We start from the raw sequence: 20,822 nt of genomic DNA on the forward strand, positions 1-20,822 counted from the left end.
GGGGCCAAGTAGCATTTATTTATCAAAAAAGAAGATATATAAGCATTGGAATAAACAACTTACCACTTTCTTTTCACCATCAAAGTGATACTCAAACAGTGTATCCAATTGGGCTGGTATCTCCCCGGATTTAGCATCCACGCCATCATCGGTTACCGAAGTCATTGAGGCCAGGTATTTGATGAAGCCATCAAATTTCACCCGGCCATCTTCCAGAAGACCAGCACCAAGTGACCATGTCAGGGCCTGGAGGAAGTGGGCCTCAATGACATCAGATTCAAGGTTTTCTTTGTCCAAGACAGCATCAAGCATTCTGCTTAGCTGGGTAACCTAAAGACACAAAAAAAGGACAGTGAGAAACTTCAGCTTCTGAAAAATACTTCAAAATATAGAAGCACAAAAATCCTTTTGGGTATACTTCTCTAGAGATAACAGGAGCTGTGTTGGTATCTCAGAAGTATATTTAAGTAAAATAAAACATAATTTGAGCTTTTATTTAGCAAGCCTTTATTTTTCTCTTCCATTTCATTAGGTGTCCTACAATGCCATGCAACATGTCAATCGAAAGATGCAAATCCTATGCCTTGAACTCCCCTGCTACAACCCTAAATAACAATAAAATTGTTCCTCCTGACTCAGCATTTAAGAGTGCTTTGTTATTATGAAATTGTTTGCTGTTGATGTATCCAGCCCAAGACCCCATAGCATAGGAAGGAATACAGGTTAAAGCTACACTCCATATTTCTTAATTTCAAAATAAATAATTGACTAGTCATTCTATTTTTACTCATATACCATTGTACAATTTTACAGATTGCACATCTATATTGCATATTTATATATATTATTATAATTTCATTTCTACCAGATTATAACAATTAAAGCAATTCCACATACCATATTGAGAGTTGTTAATGGCACAATTGTCTTCAGCTTTTCCCCCTGCTTGCCATCCACAACGCCCTCTACGATCATGTCTAAGGCTGGAGGAACATACTTGTTGAATAACCTCATTAAGTCCTCCTGTTCTTTCTTGTTGGTACGACTGTTCACCCACTTGGTCCAGTAAGGGTTGTAGCCAAGGTTCTTGGGGTCAACGTAAACCATACCACAGCGAGATACTGTGGCTGGAGATGCATACTGTAGATCAGACACCTGGAGACGAAACAAATGGGGAAAAAAATTATTAGTTAAACTTGCCTAAGTCGACTGTGCCTAAGTCGAATAAATTCTAAGTCGATCTTATTTTAAATGTCAAATTGCTGTGTTTTCCATTGATTAACAATCTGTAATATAATTTTATCTAAGTCAACAATATTTCAATGGCATTTTGGATTCGACTTAGGCAAGTTTAACTGTAATCAAATTTGAATGGAGCTGGTACCTATAAATAACAATGTACTGAAGGGGTAAGAGAACAAGGAGTTGGATAGATAACAATACTAATAATTAACATAATAATTAAAAATTACTAATAAAAATAACAAAATAAAAATAATAGTAATAACAATCTACATCAAGAAAAAGAAGAAAGCCAGGAATGCATTAAATAAAAATAAATACAATAATGAAATATTAATAATTGGAAATAGCACAAAATAAAGAACTTAGTTACCTCAAACAATAGAGCACAGTGTTTTTGAAGACGGATTCTCTCTCCATTTGCCAAAGTCAGCAATCTGTTGTCGTCCATCACAGAGTTCATGTTCTCAACCCAGAGGGCATCAACATCTCCGTCAAACAGGATGTACTTGCGTTCATTCTTGTCCGTTGGTTTGTTGATATCTCGGAAGATGTTGGACAGCAGGCCATCGGTCCAGTCACGGGTCACCGGATCTAAGATACCGTAAAGCTCAATGACTGTCATAGCCTTTGGGTTCATGATGTAGATTTTGGTGGCTAGTCCAAGTCTAATGGTGGAAAAAAAATTGTAGACCTTTTATTACATTTGTAGTAGTCAATGTATCATGACAAATATTAATAAATTACCATTAAATACCTGAATAAGGGGATATATGCTTTTGCTTAAACAAACAAACATAATTATCACATCTGTTACAATATAATGTTCATCATCAATACAAGTATAAAATATATGAGAACTTACTTCGTTTGTGACTGTGCTAAGGTGTTGATAACAACTGACTTGCCTCCACCTGTTGGACCCACTATCATAGTGGTATGCCTCGTCAGCATCGTCTCATACATCTGCACAACTTTATCAACCTACAGATAAAAATGATAGGTATTTAATATCAGACAATAATGTTTATTATACAGCTTTATCCACTAAGAATCATAAAAGTAAGTTAAACTATGTTATTCTAATAATATATTATTAGGCTCAAATTTCAAAATACAGTACTTACAATATTTTAACCCAACTTTGGTGTTTAAAGCAGCAAGCAACATAATATTCAAATTTAAAAATGAAATTCTTTGATACGTGTCAACACCTCACCTGATCAGGCAGCAGCACATAGTTGTTTTCCTCTAGCACTTGTTCTACAGCATCATTGAAATTCGGATAGCGCACACGAGGGCAGTCTAACCCTGGGAAAAGATCCGAGATTAACCCAAGGAAGAGCGGTACATCTTCAAACACAAACTTGGGTAAATTCATATCACGAAGGGCTCGCATTAGCACCACATCCTAGAAAGAGTATATTGTTAAATGAAGATGATTAATTGTTTTATATACAAATTGACGAAATTGTTTATACCAAACAGCATGGTAATCTTATTGTCTTTTTAGCAGAAGTAGACATCTTTTTACCTCTGGCAAATCTGGAGAACCTCTCTTCAACTCTCCTGCCATGACGAGCACAGACTTGAGGGCTCGCAGACCGAAATCATAATGGTACTGCTTGGATAACTGTTCCTTTGCTAGCTTGTAGAGGACGGTCATTTTCTTGGCTAGAACCTAGACACAAAAATAGCAATAAAAGAGATAAATGCACATAGAAAATTGTGGGAATCACTGTAGCCTGTAATAATTGATTGAAGCAATAAAGAAACAAACAAGAATCCCTTGGTCCTCCTAATTTAACTCAATAACTCTGCAGTTACTATATTTATATTTATATTCAAACATCATTAAATAAACATAAATCAATCAAATTTGAATGTGTGTAAAGATGAATAAAAGGTGTAGCAGGGTTAGTCTGCTATAAAACGATATAAGAAATGACAACAGCACTTTTAAACTTATATCAAATTTATTGACGCTAGCTTTCGTCCAAACAGGAAACTGTGAAGTCAACTGTTCCCTGATGAAGTCCACTGTGTGGATGAAAGCTAGAATCAATAAATTTTATTCCTAAAAGTGCTGTTGTCATTTCTTATGCTAATGGATGTAAAGTAATTGTATACTGAATGATAACTCCTTCTTACCTTTGCAAGAAGGAATCCCTCAGAAAACAACATGATCTCACAAATTTGATTCAGATCTGGTACGATGACAACAACAGGTCTGAAAAGGGCTTTCACTGACTCCGGAAGCTCTGTCCTTCCAGCATAGCCAGGGTTCATCGTGATGAAGATACCCATACGATTGTCCATGGTGATCTCAGCACCTTCAAACTATAAGATAAAAGAGTTAATTTGTTAAAACTCGGTAAAGTACTCAGCAGCTTATAGAGGGTTAGTGGTGTTGAAAATTCTCTTATTTACTCCAGCTACCTCCACCTAACTTTGTTAGGTTATATACTAGCAATGGTCAAAGCATCTGATAGACAATGGGGGTACCTATTATATTAAAACATGTAGAATATGCATCACAAATGAAGGTACCTTGTATATATGTATGGCCAGCAAAAGAGTATCCAACAAATATAGTTGCGGTACATCATTTACTTACATGGAATTTCTTGAGGTTGTGAATAAGAGCATTTCTAATGGTCTGAATCTGTGACGAGATGACAGACAGGACAGAAACATCAATACGGTTGAACTCATCAAAGCAACCCCAGGCACCGCACTGAGCGAGACCAGAGAAGATTTTTCCTACAGCCTAAGAATCAGAAAAAACAGATTAAATTTTCATAATTAACTGTATGTTAAGCTGGATCTAGTTAAAAAAAAAAGGCAGGGTTTCTGCCATGAAAAAATTAATAATAATAAATAATTAAAACTTCCAATAATCATTGGTTTACCTTATAATCCATGCCCTCCCCACAGTTGGTGACAACACAGAGGAGACCGAGAGCCTTGGCTAAATCCTTGGTTGTCTCAGTCTTACCTGTTCCTGCAGGACCAGCTGGGGCACCACCAAGTTGCATCGACAAGGCCTACAAAATGATTGACATAGAGGTATGGTCAATTAACACACAAAAAACAAAATAAAAATGTCGAAAATAAAGAAAAGCCATGTCTTTTGCATACATGGGATATGTGGAAATAGCAGGTTCATTATAATCTATAAACACACTGAATGGATGATTTCATTGTTTATAATTAACTACCACTGAATAGAAACTGGGCATATAGTTCTCATATAGGTAAGAAATAGACAAAGTAACTCATAAACTAAAAAAAATGTAATATATTTTAGCAGACAGCAGACATGCTTACCTGTGTTAGTGTGAGGTAGATTCTGTCAGTTAATGGTGTGATGACAAGACGCCCATTCAAGCCCATGTATTCGTACCCATAACCGAACGTTCCCGTACACTGTCTGATGTTCAGCTCGTCTGGTTCACGATCCCAGAAAAATCGCAACTGACTCTCCCACTCAAACTCGCGCTCATTCAAAATGCTAGAGTGTGAAAGCAAATCAGATTAAATTTAAAATGATATATTTTTTTCTTCTTCGCAGAGATGAAAAAGCAGCAATATCTACGTAAATCTATTGTTCCTTTTTCGATCTTACAAATATTTTGTATTACTTGAAAGTTGTTATCACTATAGCTTATTACATGTATCGCACTGTGAAAGAGAATGAGGATGTATGGTTGGATGCAGGGTAATTTATGCAACATACTAGAGAACAACTCTTCCATAAATTTATGAGGGGTGTTCTCACAAAAGAGAATTTGTAATAGCTAGTTTATCTCCAGCTACGGCATATACTGAAAAATTAGACTGCTGCAGAAGCAAGATTAGAATGATGATGATGATAATGAAAATATATATCGATGACATAAAAGTAATTTTACCTGTCCCTAACAAACCCATCAATGATATCTCTAGCATGGACATCAATAATCAGCACAGAATTGAACTTGGATCGATCATTTTTAGACAATGGTGAACGCACCTGAAATATATTATAAAAACATAATAAAACAACTATATCATTTTAAAAACACAAGTATTACAGAAAGAATTTCGGAGGTAAGATTATTATTTTAAAGAACTAATGAATATAAGACTGAAGGGAACATTTTCTTTTTACCTGAACGACTAGATCATCAATCTGTTTATGCATCCTCTTGGCGTAATTCTTCATTGCCATTTTATCACCCAGTTTCACTTTGTTGAATACATCCGCCACCTCCCACGTCCACCACACCTGGTTAGCTGCCAGCACTACCATACCTTGGTACATGTACATCCACTCTACTCTGTAATTACATAAGTTATTTATTTATTTTCAATTATTTAAAGAACAGGGGATTGCAAAATTTTCTTGTAGAAGGCAAATTAGAAGGTGTTAGAGGAATGCCATGGAAATCATAGATGAGGGACATTCAGGAATGGACACAACATAAATATCTTAGAATGTGCATGATCTAGTTGCATATGCAAGTTTCCGGTGCTACTTCCTAGTAACAGGTAGAAAATTAGGGAAGGGGGTAATTAAATTTGAAAGATGATAAATAAATTTGAAAGATGATATTCTCTTTTGTCACTCATATCTAAAAAATAAAAACCCTAGGAAGAGAACCATACTATTAAAGACAAGGATAATCTCTAAAAAAAATAAAAAACAAATGATAAATATATGTTATTAATCTACATATATTGACTTCACAAGTACCTTGTTTTACCATCACAGTATTTAAAGATGGCCTCTTTGGTGATGAGTCTGTTTGTCCTTCTCATTTCTTCCAGGACGCCAGTCATCCAGTCTTCTACACGCCCCTCAGCAGGCACGTTCTGCCTGAAGACCATCTGCTCGCCTTCCGCCGAGTTCATTGCTATAGCCAACGTTTCACGGTTGTTGCCTTGTTGAAACTGCAGCGATGCAATGTTGTCATACATCTAGTCAAAAAATGATTGAAATGATTTCAAATAAAAATACTACCACTGACATAAACAGTAGGGGGGTGGGGAGCGCGGTTTTGAGTTCTCGTGCTGCTTCAGTCAAATGTATTTAAACTAAAAGAGAGCTGCTGGTCCAGTTTCATTCTCTGTTTATTTCTATATTATTATCTGATACCTTCTGTACGCTATTTGTCATTCCTCGAAGTAAGACCAAAAAAAACCCCCAAAAAAACAAAAAAAACAGTATAAGATCCTACCTTGATCATGTGTTCCTGTACACAAGATGGATCACTGCTTCCAAGTATAGACAACAGTTCATCGTCAGAGATGAAGAAGAAGCGAGGGAAGGCATTCCTCTTGGAGTCCAGATAGTCGTTCAGGCTCTTCTGACATTTCTCAAGACCAGTACTGATCATTTCCAGATCCTGCAGTCGATTGGTAGCATGGCAGGCATCCTTGATCTTTGGGTTATTGGCAGTCTCTTGCATGATCTGGTAAAAAAAGAATTATAATTTAGAATCTCCCCTTGCATTGGACTTGCTGTAAGATAAATAATATTTAAATAATTCCAAGGAAGGTCAAAAGTTTTCAGAGTTGAAATTTATGCAAGTTAGTAGCCACTTGTTAATGTTGTACCTACCTTTTTGAACATCTTATCAATACTGTCAAACTTCTTGGCTTCCTCTGGTAACTGTGATCTGATATCACCACCAATGAAGATGCTCTCCAGATACATCCACTTCCGCTGAACCACCAACCAGACCTATGCAAAAAAAAAAAGAAAGAAACCCCAGGAAGTTAAATACATAAAAAAATATAAAAAAGTCGTTACTAAATTTATCTTCTGCCTTTTGTTAAATGATTCACCTTAAAAAAAACCCCAATAAATAAAACAAGGTCAATTTCTCTGGCCTTTCATTCTTACCTCAAGAACCTCTCCTATCAATGAGAGACTCTTCTCCCAAGTTTGCACTGTGCTGAGGAATGGTCCAATGAACCTGGAGGCTGACATACTTTGAAGGTTCATGGCATTGTCATCCAAAATCTGCATCACGTCATCTACCGCACCAAGAATCTTGCCTCGCTCATGCGTGCCCTTCATGTATGCGACGACATTGAACTTCATATGATCCCACGTGTCATTCACTTCTTTGATACCCTGAAAATAAATCCATCATGTCAATCAAAGCAGCTTAATTATTCAATTAATAAATCAATTATGATTTTCAAGAAGCAATTAAAAACCCTGCCATTGCACATCATATATGGATACTCAGCACTATACGTTTTTGTGATTGATGCTGCAGGCATTCTGTGATTGAATTATTTATTATTGAGACAAAGATTTGCAAGGTAAAGTATTTATTTTAAAGTGTGAGTATCTGTAGTATCTTACCTTCTCTATGCTTAACTCCTTGGAGGCACTGGTCACAATATCAGCTATCACATCTTTATAGTTGTGAAGCTCCATTGCAAAAAGGTTGTCTAGGGTGAATGTCTCAGGGTTCATGTCAAAGGATTTACCTGTCTTCTGCATCAATTCTTTCCAATGCCTACAGGTGGACAAATATACCATAAAAATTGTAATACAGCTCATATTATTATTTATGTATTTTTCTATTAAAAATATTGACATTTTGAAATAATATTATAAGATAATGCAAAAACAAAAATACCAGATGTAAAAAACAAGACAATCTTCAGGCAAAGCTTATGAAACTGGCATTGCCTTTTATAATGTGATTTTCATGGGGTGTATTTAAACCCAATGATCAGTGGCCTCATCCAGGTGATGAAAAGCAAAGGATGTAAAATTTTCCACAGGCATAGCAGCCACACCTCATTATAATATCAGCAAGCTGGACTATCACTATAAGTATGCAAATTACCTTTCTCTTAAGGCTTCATTTTTTAGGTCAACAAACAATGGAATGGAATCTTTAAACTCCTTCATGCGGCCTTCCACCATACGCGATGTCGGTGTATTTTTGACATCTCTCGAAAGTTTCTTGAGAGATTTGATGAAGCCATCAATTCCATCGACTAGGTGATTGACATTCAGATTGGCCCATAATGTCTGTGACCATTCTTCCCTTGCAGCCTAAGCAATACCAAGGTAAAAGTAAACTTATTATCAAGAGTGATTGGATTTGGTTATTGTTTATTATTAATGATCTTTCCCACCCTGTATGTATTAATTAAAAAAATAAATAAATAAAAAATAAATTTTCACAAAGTACACAGCATAAGCAATGCAGTGAATGCAAGTTACTTTTTGTTCCTTGTAGATGGTGTAAATTTGGTCCAGTCCATTCATCTCTTTCTGGACCTGTATTAGTTCTGGGTAGGACGTGATTGGAAGATCAAACAGCTTCTCAGCATTGGCCAGCTCCTGCCTGTCTTTATCGTAGGCTGCCAGCTCTTTCTTGTACTTCTCAAGCAATTCAAGACCTTTAGGTGATGGAACAACAAATACGTAATAAAATCAAGACCAACAAACAAAACGACCAAATACAGATAAAGCTAAAAATACTATAATATTCAATATTATGATTGTTTATTTTGTGTATTATCAAGAGCGATGCCCTACCTTTGTCAAGATCGTTACCAACAGCTCCAGGTCCTTCCATTTTGAATTTATCCTGGAAGCTTGAAAGTTCTGAGCCAAATCCTCCAATGTGATCAAGTGTTATCTATTAAACAATCAAAAATCCATTTAAAAGGATACGAAATGGCAAACCTATTTTCAAATTAAGATTTGTTCTTTTCATTAAAAATTAATGTATACTAGAGTATGAGCCCTTACTTCTGTAAACTTTTTCTTGACAACTATCAAACTAGCATCCACATGTTTAGACTCCAGAAAGAGGTCGTGCCACATCTGCATGATCCTGCCACACAGCTCTGTCTCTTCTTCAGTCACTGAGATGTCGTACATGCCTAGTGTCCGATACCGCTCTATGATGTCAGTGATGCGGAGCTCCACTTCCAGGGACATGGCTCTAATGTCAGCGATGATTTTCAGGACAAACTTGAGGTCTTCGAGAGTATCTGGTGACTTTTTCAAGTCAGAAGCCAAAGCCTATAAAAGAAGAGAGGAATGATAAATGCTCTTGCATGCAGTAGGAGTTTTTCCCATTGAGCAGAGAAAATGCAGCACATTTGTCATACTGTAGTATGATCTTCACTATCTGTGGCTGTGTTTAGGTCTAACTTAAAGACTCGCCTCTTAAACTAATTATCCTACTTTTATTCTTATTTTATTTATTGTATTATTTATTTATGATTCCAAACTTTGCCACTGCTTCTTTTGATTTGTTTACTTGTTCTGTGCTTGGGTTAGGCAATGATCACTGCTGCTTGTGGGTTGTGAGGTGCCTAAATATGTGGGGTGCAGCGCTTCGTATCTGCAAGAAAAGGCACTTTACAAATGTTCTGATTGGATTGGATTGGAGATGATAATCTAAAACCCTGATCTCACAATACAACTTGGGGTTGAAAACAGCACACTGGGGAAGCTCAAAGGTCAGAGCCTCTGTTTTTATATATTTGAAACATGTTGGGAAACGATTGGTAAGACGGAGGAATAGTTTTTTTTCCCGGTGGCATATGTCCCATGTTTATACACTCACTTGTTCAACAGAGTAATAAAAGAATATAGGAATGGAAATTTATGTGGAAAGTAAAAATAAGAGCTTAAATATTATATACATCATTATTAATCATCCCCAACTACACCATCATTTTCATTATATTACAATATGGTACTTAGTTATCACTTAAACTATTGATTTTGTTTATCATAATTATGCTATTATTAACAATATTATTGATCAAAACATATTTTGTATGAATTAATGCATTAAACTCACCTCAAGTTCTGTCTTTAAGTTAAAGAGCTCCTCTTTAGCAGAATCATTAAGCAGCTTGCCAAGGGACTCTACCCACTTCTTGGCATGCTCTTCAACAGTACTGGCCAGAGGGGCAAGGTTGAGGCGAATGCACTCTTGGTCCTTGATCATCAGTTGGGTGTTTACCTGTAGAAAAGATATACGTCACATTAGGTCCGTTATTTACACATACCTCTACATCAAACACCAAAATTGCCGAGACTGAAATAATATAGTGCGATCTTCTCTGGTTTCACTCTTATTTAAACCTGTCTCTTATACACATCTAGATGTGTATAAGAGACAGGCATAAGCAATGCAGTGAATGCAAGTTACTTTTTGTTCCTTGTAGATGGTGTAAATTTGGTCCAGTTGATATAAAAAAACAAGTGTTATAACTGACAATGATATAAATGATATCAGTTTTAAAGGTAACTACCTCTTTTGCCAAGTTACTGTAGAATTGCAGTTTCTCGTCATACTGTACACATGAGGGCTTCTTCAGGGCAAACTTATCCAGCATTATATTCTTTTCAAGCTTCCAAAGTGGTCTGTATCTCTTCCACCTTCAAACATCAAAACATAATTACACAAGTAAATTGCCATTTTCAAAATCCAAGCATGTAAAATCAATCACTAAGATGGATAGTTCAGTATGTTTTCATTTCTATCAGGCACACAAGAATGAATTATTAAAATATGAGCCAAACATGAAATACAATAGCAGATTGTAAGAGATTAATTCGTTTCTGTATTAAAAAATTATCAAAACATGTTCCAGCCATAAAATGAAATGTTAAGCATGTCTACATTTTAATCAGGCATACAACGATGAAATAAATTAATTTGAGCCACAATAACCAGCAAATATGACAGCAGATTGTGAGCATCCTACTTCAAGTTATAACAAAGTCTCTTGAATACACAATAGGAATTCCCCTCTGGAAGGCTTACAATCTTTTAAACTGATATGAATAGACCTTTCCAGATTGTCGAACTTGACTGACCAATCAGAAGAGAGCCAGGAATATGCACATGTCATACAAACACATGTGGTGCTCCGCAAACACATGTGTTTACACTGTTGTTTTGTGGGAACTTAATTTGTTTAAATGTTAATATCCTACCTGCTGAGGTACTTATTGATGGAGGTGAGTGTCTTCTGCATGTTCACTGAGATGTTCATAACAAGTTCAAGAACATTCGGGTCAGCTCCAATATCCTTACTGAAGCTGAACACAAACGGTTCATCCTCCCCCTCCACAGTCTGCGGCGGAGTCTCGATACAGGTACCGTTCATCCAGCGTATGAAATTCTTTGAACTACAGATACAGAATATCAAATGTTAAATTGTTTACAAGACTTTTAAAATATGTTATTGGTAATAGAAAGTAACTTCAGTGGATGTTGATTGGAGAACTTAATTCAAAATCACATGCAATGGATATATTCTCTGTGAACACCAATAATAACCCAAAAAAGTACTTTTTTCAAGTAACGTTTTTCTGGTGGTGATTGACTACTATTTTCCAAAGTGTACTGCATTCTTTATCATGCACATGGGCCATATGTTAACATGTAAATCTCATCGAAAAATAATGTGTGTGTTTTTTTATACCTCTATTTCAATCCACTTGCTAACACATTAAGAGAGCAGTGGATAGAAATGAACTGGGTACCAAGGTTATCAACGAATTACTAATGGTTTTAAAAAAACACAGTGGCTACCAATTTAGCTGACTTAGCAAAGCTGTTCTATAAAGTGATTGAACGCTCATTTCTTAAAGGCCAAAGGCTCAACACCCTTAGAAGTGATGACGAATCTTGTTATTTATGCACATGAAATGAATTAAAAAAAAACTTTAGATTACTTGACGTGAGGCGCTATAGAAATCCAGAATTATTATAATATTACTATTATTACTTATAAATAGAAATTATTATTTGAGACAGTTTTACAACTTACATGTCTACACACTCCCGTACAGACTGCATGCTGAGCTTGTAGATTTCATTGACGGCTGGTGTGAGGATGATCTCTGGAGCTGAGAGCATTGCCTCAATTTGAAAGATCAAGGTGTCGCTGGATATTGCATCACTGAATTCCCCCAGGTTGCGCATTATGAGCTAGGGGACACAATGTATTAACCCGGTTAGAAGCAAAGTCATTATTAAATGGCAACACAAGAGTTGATATGAATGTGACCACCAGGAGTCTTGTTCTATCCACCAACATCGTGCTACTGGTATTTAATAGTTTTACTTAATTTTTTGTGTAGTTAAGATTAGATCACTAAAATTCCTTAAACATCATTGATACACATTGGCAAATTATAAATGCACAAATTGTTATTGTTGTTACCATTACATTACTATTACCATTATCAGAATCATTAAGAATTTAACAGCATTCATTATATTCACCTCTGTTAGTGTATCATACACCCTCCTCTCCCAATACCGGTAGTATGCCTGCAGCTGAGGAGATCTGCCCGTGTTAGTGTGCACCACAAGGCCCTCCATCTTGGTCAGCAGTGGGCCTATTGCACGGTATTTAACAGCAAGGTTCTCGATGATGTGACTGCGATCTTGTTCAACATGGTCAAAATATTCCTAAAAAACAAGAAAATTTACAGTTAGATAAATTCATTTAATTTATTTAAAATTTTGTGGAAGCAGTTTGGCTCAGAGAGAATGGTTTGGTTTCCCAACCTCGAGGTCGGGGTTTCAATCTTTTGCTGCGCATTTTGCTTGTGTCCTAGAGCAAGGCACTTTATCTACATTGCTTCAGTCTACCCAGCTGTATCATTGGGTACCAGCAAATTGTTGGGAGTGACCTGTGGTGGACCAGCGTCCCACACAGGGGTGTATATAACTCTCATCCACTTCACACTACAGAAACTGGGGATAAGCTCCAGCCCTATGGCAAGGATTTACTTACATAATTGTTTTAACAAGGCTAATTTATCATTGACCAAAATAGTCTGCAAATATTAAAGAACAAGATGTCTTCAAGTGCAATAAACCTTGGGAGCCTCGTGCTTACTTTGCAGCTAGGCAGCAGTTGGCCTGGCTTAGATGGAGGCCCTCTGAACAGGTTTGCCTCTCCAATGACATCCAGCCTTGATTCGATATCCTTTGCATTCTTCTGAATCTGGTTGACTAATGACTCAAACTTTGCGATTGCCTGGTTACACCTGATGATGAAATCGGATATGCCGAGGGAGTTCCAGTTGAGACGCCGGTGTCCTGGTTTGAGGGTGCGCCTCAGGTCTTTCATGTGATCCTCGAGTAGTTGCGTCTCTGCATTATTAAGTGACCCGATGATGGCGTGGTATCGATCAAGCATGTGTTTCAAACCATCATTCCATCTTAGATACTTATCATCCTTAAATGCAAAGATATAAATATAGTTTACATTTATTCTTATCAAAATCACTGAACCCATCAATATATATACTGTCTCTTATACACATCTAGATGTGTATAAGAGACAGGTTCTATAAAGTGATTGAACGCTATGATTATTTGGGATATAATATGGTATAATGTCTTTATGCGCTGAAATCACAACCCAAGTACAAATTTCTTATTAAAGCTTATGAAGTACAGTTTCCATATCGTGAGCACATCATGACACTATTGTCAAGATTGAAACAAAGACTGACCTGCAAGGCAACATTACGAGCCAACTCTGGTATAGAAAATCCAAGCTGTTCAAAATGCTTAGTCTCGGTGATGATTTCAGACAATTCTGGAGCAAAATCGACCACAAACTTTACTTCTAATGCTGAAAAAAAAAAATTCATAAATTGAAATATTTTTATCGTTTTATTAATCAAGTAGGTAAAACATTGCCATTCAGTATAGGCGAGCTAGGGCTAGTCCATTATTTTCTTTTATGCGCGAGAAGTAAGTTTCAAAGGAAACTTAGGCATTTATCAGTTTATCCAGGTAAGTATTCACGAAATAGACTGTGAATTCTTGTCGATAGTACTTAACAAACCTTGGTTATTATCACGGCTGGTATCACCTGATGTTGATGTCAGTCGATGACCTGTCTCCGATGGCTTCGCAAGCAGGTTCTTCTTCAGTAGGCTAGGTAAGATGCTTTCGACATGCTCCCGCCAATGCTCATACTTCTTGTCTTCATACTCTTTCATCTGTCTTGCAACACCAAGGTACTTGCTTCTTGCCTTAGATAAAGAGAAACCATAGGAATTTAATTATTTTCAAAAAATCTAGATAATACTTAGGATTATAAAGAGATGAAAAGTTCTTTACAATTTGCTTTATACTCAAGCAAGCCTGTAAACACTTTTGACGTAGTATATACAGTATATTTCTGAATTTGACAACTTTATATAATATAGCATAATATTTCTGAATACATATATATTTTTATTTATTAACAATTGGATTAACCAAAAGGAAAAATTCAAAAATAAATATTTTTTAGAAAAATGATTGGATGTAATCGTTGCCACTGCTACCATAGTCATCATTACCACCAACACCGTTATCAAGGCGTCTATTATCATCACCACCAGTATCATCACCATCATTATCATAATATACAAAACAATATACACTTAGTATGTACTTACTGCTTTGCCATATTCACTGGACATCATCTCCTCCATTGACTGGAAGCGAATGATGGTGTGCTTGATACGATAGAAGAGGGACCTCTCCCAGGCAATAGCACCAGCAACCGGAGGTTGATTCTTGGAGACAGGTGGGTTGTTATTGTACTGCTTGAATAGGGCATGCACCGTATCAACCTTAAAAACATAGAAAACAAGGTATTAAAAAAGAAAACAGATTAGTGTGAATAATGCAACATAAATATATTCATACACATCACAGCAACACAGCAATTTACATAGTTCAGTCCCGAAGGGTTACAAAATGAAATGTATATTATACCTCCTTGCCATATTGCAACAAGATGTCATTGAATTTCTTCATCATCTGCGAGTTAATGGCCTCCCGTGACCGAATATGCTGAAAGTTAAGCAGCATGTCGAAAGCTCCTTCTGCTGAACGAAGGGTCTTGAATGACTCATTGATGAAGTGCTTGGCTTCATCTTCAATGGCGGCAACCTCTTTATCAAACCAGTCCATCACCTTACGCCATTTGCCTGGCTCCTCCAGACTAAAAGGGTTGAAACCAACCTAAAAGGCAGGAAAGAATTTGTACAAAATTAAATGGATCCAGATCTAATAATATTTTTTTTTACAGATTCTTAAAAGAGAACTAGCAAAATGATTTTTTGTTCTAGAGAGGATTTTTGATATGCCATTAATAATAGAATCAACCTTAAAATCGTTTTTTGGATTTTTTTAAATGAAGTTATAGGCGATTATATACGATTTTACCATGAAGTCACTGGCAAAAAAGTAACAAAAGATTATGTAAGTAGCGTCGCGTAGGGTATCTGCCGCGTACGATCTTTGCGTGTATGCTGTAACCATGGCTGTAAATTGTGATTGTTACAGCATGCACGCAAAGATCGTTCGCGGCGGATACCCTACGCGGTGAATACCCAAACGCGGCGCTATTTACACGATCTTTTGTTACTTTTTCGCCTATAACTTCATAAAATATAGCCAAAAAACAATTTTAAGGTTGATTCTATTATTAATGGCATATCAAAAATCCACTCTAGAACAAAAAATCATTTTGCTAGTTCTCTTTTAAGTCCTCTTCAAGGGCTTTCAAAATTCATGGTAATTTTTTACATGATTCATTGTGATTTCTGAAGGAAAACCAGTTCACTTGACTTACATCTTCAAGAGGTTCCACTAATCCATCAACTCGTTTAAGTACATCCTCAATTCTTTTAGGATCTCCAGTGACTGATTTTAACTCTGGGCCAAAGATGTTGTAGAACTCTTCTAAGACCTACAAAACACAAAGAGTTTATAGTTCTACATTGTGTAAAATTAGTACTGCAACACTGAACTACTGATTGCATGCATTTGAAGTAAAAAATGGTTTTGAAGAAACTTGAAAATCAATTTACATTGGAGAAGGTATTTTAAAACCAAATCATTCTAAAATAGTTTATATTTTTACCAGATACAAATTTACTGCTCTTTTATATGCTTCCTTCCAATTCATTTACGATTTATGTTTCATACCTGAGCAACATTGTATATGTCTTGACAGATGGTAGCCATGTAGTCTGTTCTTTCAAAGAGTCTTTTGCGATCAAACTCCCATCTGGAGTCACGACCAGAAGCTTCAATTTTCTGACGGACTTCAAAGTATGATTGTTTCCAAAGCTCCAAAGTCTTCTTCGCTTCAGATGTCCTAGCCTTTATTTGCAGTGGGGTCTCCCTTTGTCAAAACAAATTGAAGTTTTAAAACATAACTGTGCTGTTACTTTCTTGGAAAAAAACCCAAAGGTACGTGCCCATCCTCTTTTACCACACATGAAAAACCAAGAAATGCATAAATTAATTTTAAAATATTATAGAATAAACTTCACAAAAAGTATTCTCAACATTTTGAACTTTATCAAGGCCAAAATGTCGAGAATCATGGCCTCTGTCTATATTTAGAGTTACGTGATGGTTTATTCTACGTTATTACATTATCTTTCAAGGATATTTTCCAGTGTTTAACACTCTAATATTATACTATTATTAAGTTGCAACTACAGTAACTGCCTTCAGAATATTAATATAATCAGCTTCAATGATAAAATAAATATTTAGACCCACTATTAATAAACATTATTGACATACTTTATTTATAAATTTCATTATTGCAAAAGTCTCTTGATCCGGATAAAATCTACAACAATCTTACTGTACTTACTTAAAAATGGTTCTAATATTGATAACCTTAGCGACTCTCTCTGCCAACTCCCAGGCAATCCTCTCCATTAGTGGTATCATCCTCTCATCCCGGTTGTAATGCCTAGAAATAATCCACACCATCCTTAGCGCATTCATCATTGGTGGGATCGTGTCAAGAACTATCTGGAAGCCTGCTCCATGTGTGATGTTCTTAAAATGTCGCTCCAAGGTGCTCAGAAAACGTACATTATCCTTAGCTTCAACGTAAAATTTATTGAGATCGGATCTGTGTCCTTCAAAACTTTGCAGCACATGGTTATCTCCCTGGATGTCTTTCTTCTGTAAGATCTCAAGCATTTTTTTCACGGGACCGAGTTTCAATTGTTCTGATAAAGCACTGAGGGCAGCGTTCCTCTCGCGCCAGAAATCTATTTCGGCTAGTGGTCCATGTCCTTGCGGTGTTTTCTTTTGTTGGGCCTCAAGAGCTGAAGATATCTGTTTATTCCATTCAACAGCTGTGTTTTGCACCTGTGCAACTAGATCATCATCTTTAACAAGTTCATTGACATCGCCCTCTATCGGCAGATCTGGTATGTCCAATCGGACTTCACCATCTATCTGCTGGATTGTGCGGGTTATATGAGTGGCAAACTTCTGCATGTTGATGAGGAATTCATCACGGAGAAGCGCCCTCTGGTGAGATTCCAGAATGTTTACCTGCTTCGGTGAGTCACCTGATTCAGACACAATATCTTCATTTGACGTGGAGGAGAGCGCCGCCTGTTGCTCTCCGTTCGTTGGTGCTTCATTATTCTTGTGCGAATTGAATGACAATAGTGGAATAAAAACCTAAAACAAATATAAAATTAGGCATTATTACAAATTATCCTACAGTATTCTTATCTGGAATGAGTCATCTATAAAAGGTTAAACACAATATTTTTCAAAATAAGAATTCTTAATACCTGGCTAATAATTTGTTCAATCATCACCAGCGAGTGTCCGTTAAGGACACCAATTTCAAAAAACTTGGGCAGCATTTCACTGGCTTCATCGATTGTATTTGGAAGCTCCACCATCCCTGGAGTATTACGCAGAAAATAGACGCATTCCTGTTCAACCACTGCTTCGGGTACGTGACCACAAGATATATGCAGTACAGTGGTATAGACCTTCTTGATAACAATCCTCTAGAATTTCAAAAAAAGTATTTTTTAATGCCTTAAATGAATATTTTTCCTTATGTGAATGTATGCGCATGATACTCGTGTTAATGTGAATACTTGTGGGTACTGTTGCTGTCATATTCCAGTCAGTGCAATGCAATGGGCTGCAGAACAGGGAATATTTACTGTAAATTATCAAATAAAGTTTCTCTTGAATAAGCACCAGACCACATGCGAGTTTTAAAATAATCTAACTGTAAGCAGCATAAAAGAAAATAAAATTTCATCCAATTTTTGTATAAATAATACAATGTGGCAACATCAACAGTTCAAAAGTTGGACTGATAAATACTTTGGTACATTTAAAATTCTATGGAAAAATGTTTTTTTTTCTCTAGATATGGACTATTGGTAAGAATTACAATTTTTTTTTTAATTTCAGATTTTTCATGGTAACAGGGGTGATAATCTTGAGCCAAAAACAAAATTTTATTTTTATTTGAAATAAACATTATCGGCAGGCGGTGAATATGTGAACACAATAATAAGTCTCCTCTTATGGACATCAATCCTTTTCATGTCTAAAACAAAAAAACAATTTTGTAGGGTGGCGATATGCAGTGTACTATATGTCACACACACAGACACTAACCGTTTGAGGAACTTTTTCAATCGATTCAGCAGGTACACCGTCTGCATTTTCCTCTTCACCAGGCTCAACTGGAGTTTGATCGATGTTGGTAGCTGGCCTAGAATCTTCAGGATTCTCCTCCACCTTTGATTCTTCCGATTTGGCTTCTTCACCTTTACCTGCAGCCCCAAGTTTGTCTTTCTTTGATTTCTTTTTCTTCTTTTCTAAAAGCCAAGTTTTTTTTTTATGTTTGTAATTTTTGGTTCTTATCTTATTTTGGATTAACTATTTACTTTTATTTTTATCCAAAAAAAATATGATTTTGTTTTTGACATATCATTTTTATCTTTTTTAATAAATTTATTCTATAAATTGCTATTGATTACAATGATGTGTTATGTTGGTAAAATCATTCTGTATATATATCAATGTATAAATCTTCAAGTTTTTGTATTCACTGGTCAAATATTAAACAAGTTTAGTTTAATTATAATAATATATTTTAATTGTTTATTGACAGTTAAAACACATAGAGCCCTGTTATTCAACTGACCTTGAATTTTGTTAGAAAGAATGTCCCATAAGGGATCATTGTGATGTGACCATACCTCCTAGGTATGAATGTTAATTGTTTTTGAAAAACTTTGAACTATAATAAAACTTCGACATACTTTTTCCCTTATCATCGACTGGTGTATCAGATGTTTCTGGAAGTGGAGTACCAGAGCTCTCTAGAGCTGGAGTACTTGCAACTGTTTCTGCATCATCTCCCTCTGTAGCATTTCCATCATTGATATCAATTTCTGAGGGTTCTGTAAGAAAAAAACCCATTGAAAATATCTTGTAGTTGCATTTTCATAAATTTTAAGATACGACAAATTAACAGGTTCAGTATAGTAGTAATATACAACATATGAGTTTTAAGAACATGAGTTTCAAAAATCACTATAGAGAATTGTATGATTATGCTTTAAGCATTGCTGTAAGATGGTCAGCACCATTCTACTATAATAGCTGGATTGCTAATCGGCCAATCACTGTACAAAAAAAAAGTGAAGCCACCAGTGTTATATTGGGCCGGGGGCCCATGTGACGTCCAAATTTAGGTAAAGGGCTTTTCAAATTATCTAACCCCTCTGCACCTGTTTATGCAGTTTACAAAAGAAGCGGGGGTGATCTTGCGTTGTTGGTGTCTGTCACGCCAGTACAAATGTTTTGCGCTATGATGACGTATCTGTGACGTTTTGGCTCCTCAACACAGCATTGATGGCTTCACTAAAACCAGCCAATGAGCAATCCAGCTACATTTATCATAGGAGGGACCAGTGGTCAGCGCCGATGAATACACACCATGCACAGCAAAAAAAAAATGTGTTAATAAAGTTCATTTAAATATAAAAAGCAGATCTCCTTGAATGGGCTTCTTTACATGACAAATTTAAATTTTCTAAATTTTAGCTTGAAAGGTTTCTGAAATATTTGAAGGAAGTAAATTAACATTATTAGGCCTACAAAATACAACAGATATTAATTATTATTATTATTATTATAGAGTATCACTCAGTAATTATCAATTAAATATCTATTGAAACATAATATTATAGCCATGATGAATGTTAATTACAAATTTGTATATTAAATAATCAATATAAAGCATTAACGTACCAATTTCTTCTTCCACCTCTACTTCTTCTTCTCTTATACTTTTGTAAAATATAGCAGCAGCTCTACCCTCCTCTGGAGTCTCGTTGAGAAACTTTGCAAGCTGAAGTTCGAACTCGCCATCTTCACGGTTGATGAGCTCCTCAAACACTTCGTTGTCATCAATATTTAAGGCATGATATACCCTATCACGCATCCACTCAAACCTAACATCATCCATTATTGCAACTGGAGAACGCTTAGCTATTTAAAACTTATTCTAGGCCTACCCCCTATGTATTCGACATCTTGCCTTCACCTCCGCACACAAACCAACGAGACTTTGTGTCTTATCACTATTATTTATTAATGCGCACAACAAATAAAAACATTTTTATTTTTATATGTTTTGTTAATTTATGCAACGTGTTATTGATCAAAAATAGCCACAATATTATTAAATTATGATATGACTTA

At 35.9% G+C, this 20,822-nt stretch overlaps 1 protein-coding gene across 1 annotated transcript in view; it reads right to left on the reverse strand.

Moving 5' to 3' along the window:
- LOC117102497 (dynein heavy chain 10, axonemal-like) overlaps positions 1-20,693 on the reverse strand; it is a 43,942-nt gene extending 23,249 nt beyond the window's left edge. Inside the window, exons 1-38 of the mRNA XM_033242789.1 lie at positions 20,370-20,693; positions 19,376-19,516; positions 18,726-18,928; positions 17,873-18,097; positions 16,927-17,756; positions 16,245-16,443; positions 15,889-16,005; positions 15,027-15,275; positions 14,705-14,881; positions 14,104-14,293; positions 13,766-13,887; positions 13,144-13,485; positions 12,522-12,710; positions 12,064-12,224; positions 11,225-11,419; positions 10,537-10,663; positions 10,080-10,244; positions 9,014-9,289; positions 8,798-8,900; positions 8,480-8,658; positions 8,097-8,308; positions 7,604-7,760; positions 7,133-7,366; positions 6,848-6,970; positions 6,465-6,698; positions 5,981-6,204; positions 5,396-5,564; positions 5,157-5,257; positions 4,573-4,756; positions 4,155-4,289; positions 3,860-4,012; positions 3,394-3,582; positions 2,777-2,923; positions 2,462-2,653; positions 2,108-2,226; positions 1,616-1,910; positions 898-1,155; positions 64-330 (exon numbers count right to left, since the gene is read on the reverse strand). Of these exons, the coding sequence (XP_033098680.1) occupies positions 64-330; positions 898-1,155; positions 1,616-1,910; positions 2,108-2,226; positions 2,462-2,653; positions 2,777-2,923; positions 3,394-3,582; positions 3,860-4,012; positions 4,155-4,289; positions 4,573-4,756; positions 5,157-5,257; positions 5,396-5,564; positions 5,981-6,204; positions 6,465-6,698; positions 6,848-6,970; positions 7,133-7,366; positions 7,604-7,760; positions 8,097-8,308; positions 8,480-8,658; positions 8,798-8,900; positions 9,014-9,289; positions 10,080-10,244; positions 10,537-10,663; positions 11,225-11,419; positions 12,064-12,224; positions 12,522-12,710; positions 13,144-13,485; positions 13,766-13,887; positions 14,104-14,293; positions 14,705-14,881; positions 15,027-15,275; positions 15,889-16,005; positions 16,245-16,443; positions 16,927-17,756; positions 17,873-18,097; positions 18,726-18,928; positions 19,376-19,516; positions 20,370-20,586 (7,800 nt within the window). The 5' untranslated portion in view covers positions 20,587-20,693. The remainder of the gene's footprint in view (positions 1-63; positions 331-897; positions 1,156-1,615; positions 1,911-2,107; positions 2,227-2,461; positions 2,654-2,776; positions 2,924-3,393; positions 3,583-3,859; positions 4,013-4,154; positions 4,290-4,572; positions 4,757-5,156; positions 5,258-5,395; positions 5,565-5,980; positions 6,205-6,464; positions 6,699-6,847; positions 6,971-7,132; positions 7,367-7,603; positions 7,761-8,096; positions 8,309-8,479; positions 8,659-8,797; positions 8,901-9,013; positions 9,290-10,079; positions 10,245-10,536; positions 10,664-11,224; positions 11,420-12,063; positions 12,225-12,521; positions 12,711-13,143; positions 13,486-13,765; positions 13,888-14,103; positions 14,294-14,704; positions 14,882-15,026; positions 15,276-15,888; positions 16,006-16,244; positions 16,444-16,926; positions 17,757-17,872; positions 18,098-18,725; positions 18,929-19,375; positions 19,517-20,369) is intronic.
- Positions 20,694-20,822: the final 129 nt, after the last annotated feature.

Source organism: Anneissia japonica, unplaced genomic scaffold (genome assembly GCF_011630105.1).
Source record: "Anneissia japonica isolate Jap-2015-1 unplaced genomic scaffold, ASM1163010v1 scaffold287868_len458714_cov195, whole genome shotgun sequence".
Classification (NCBI taxonomy): domain Eukaryota; kingdom Metazoa; phylum Echinodermata; class Crinoidea; order Comatulida; family Comatulidae; genus Anneissia; species Anneissia japonica.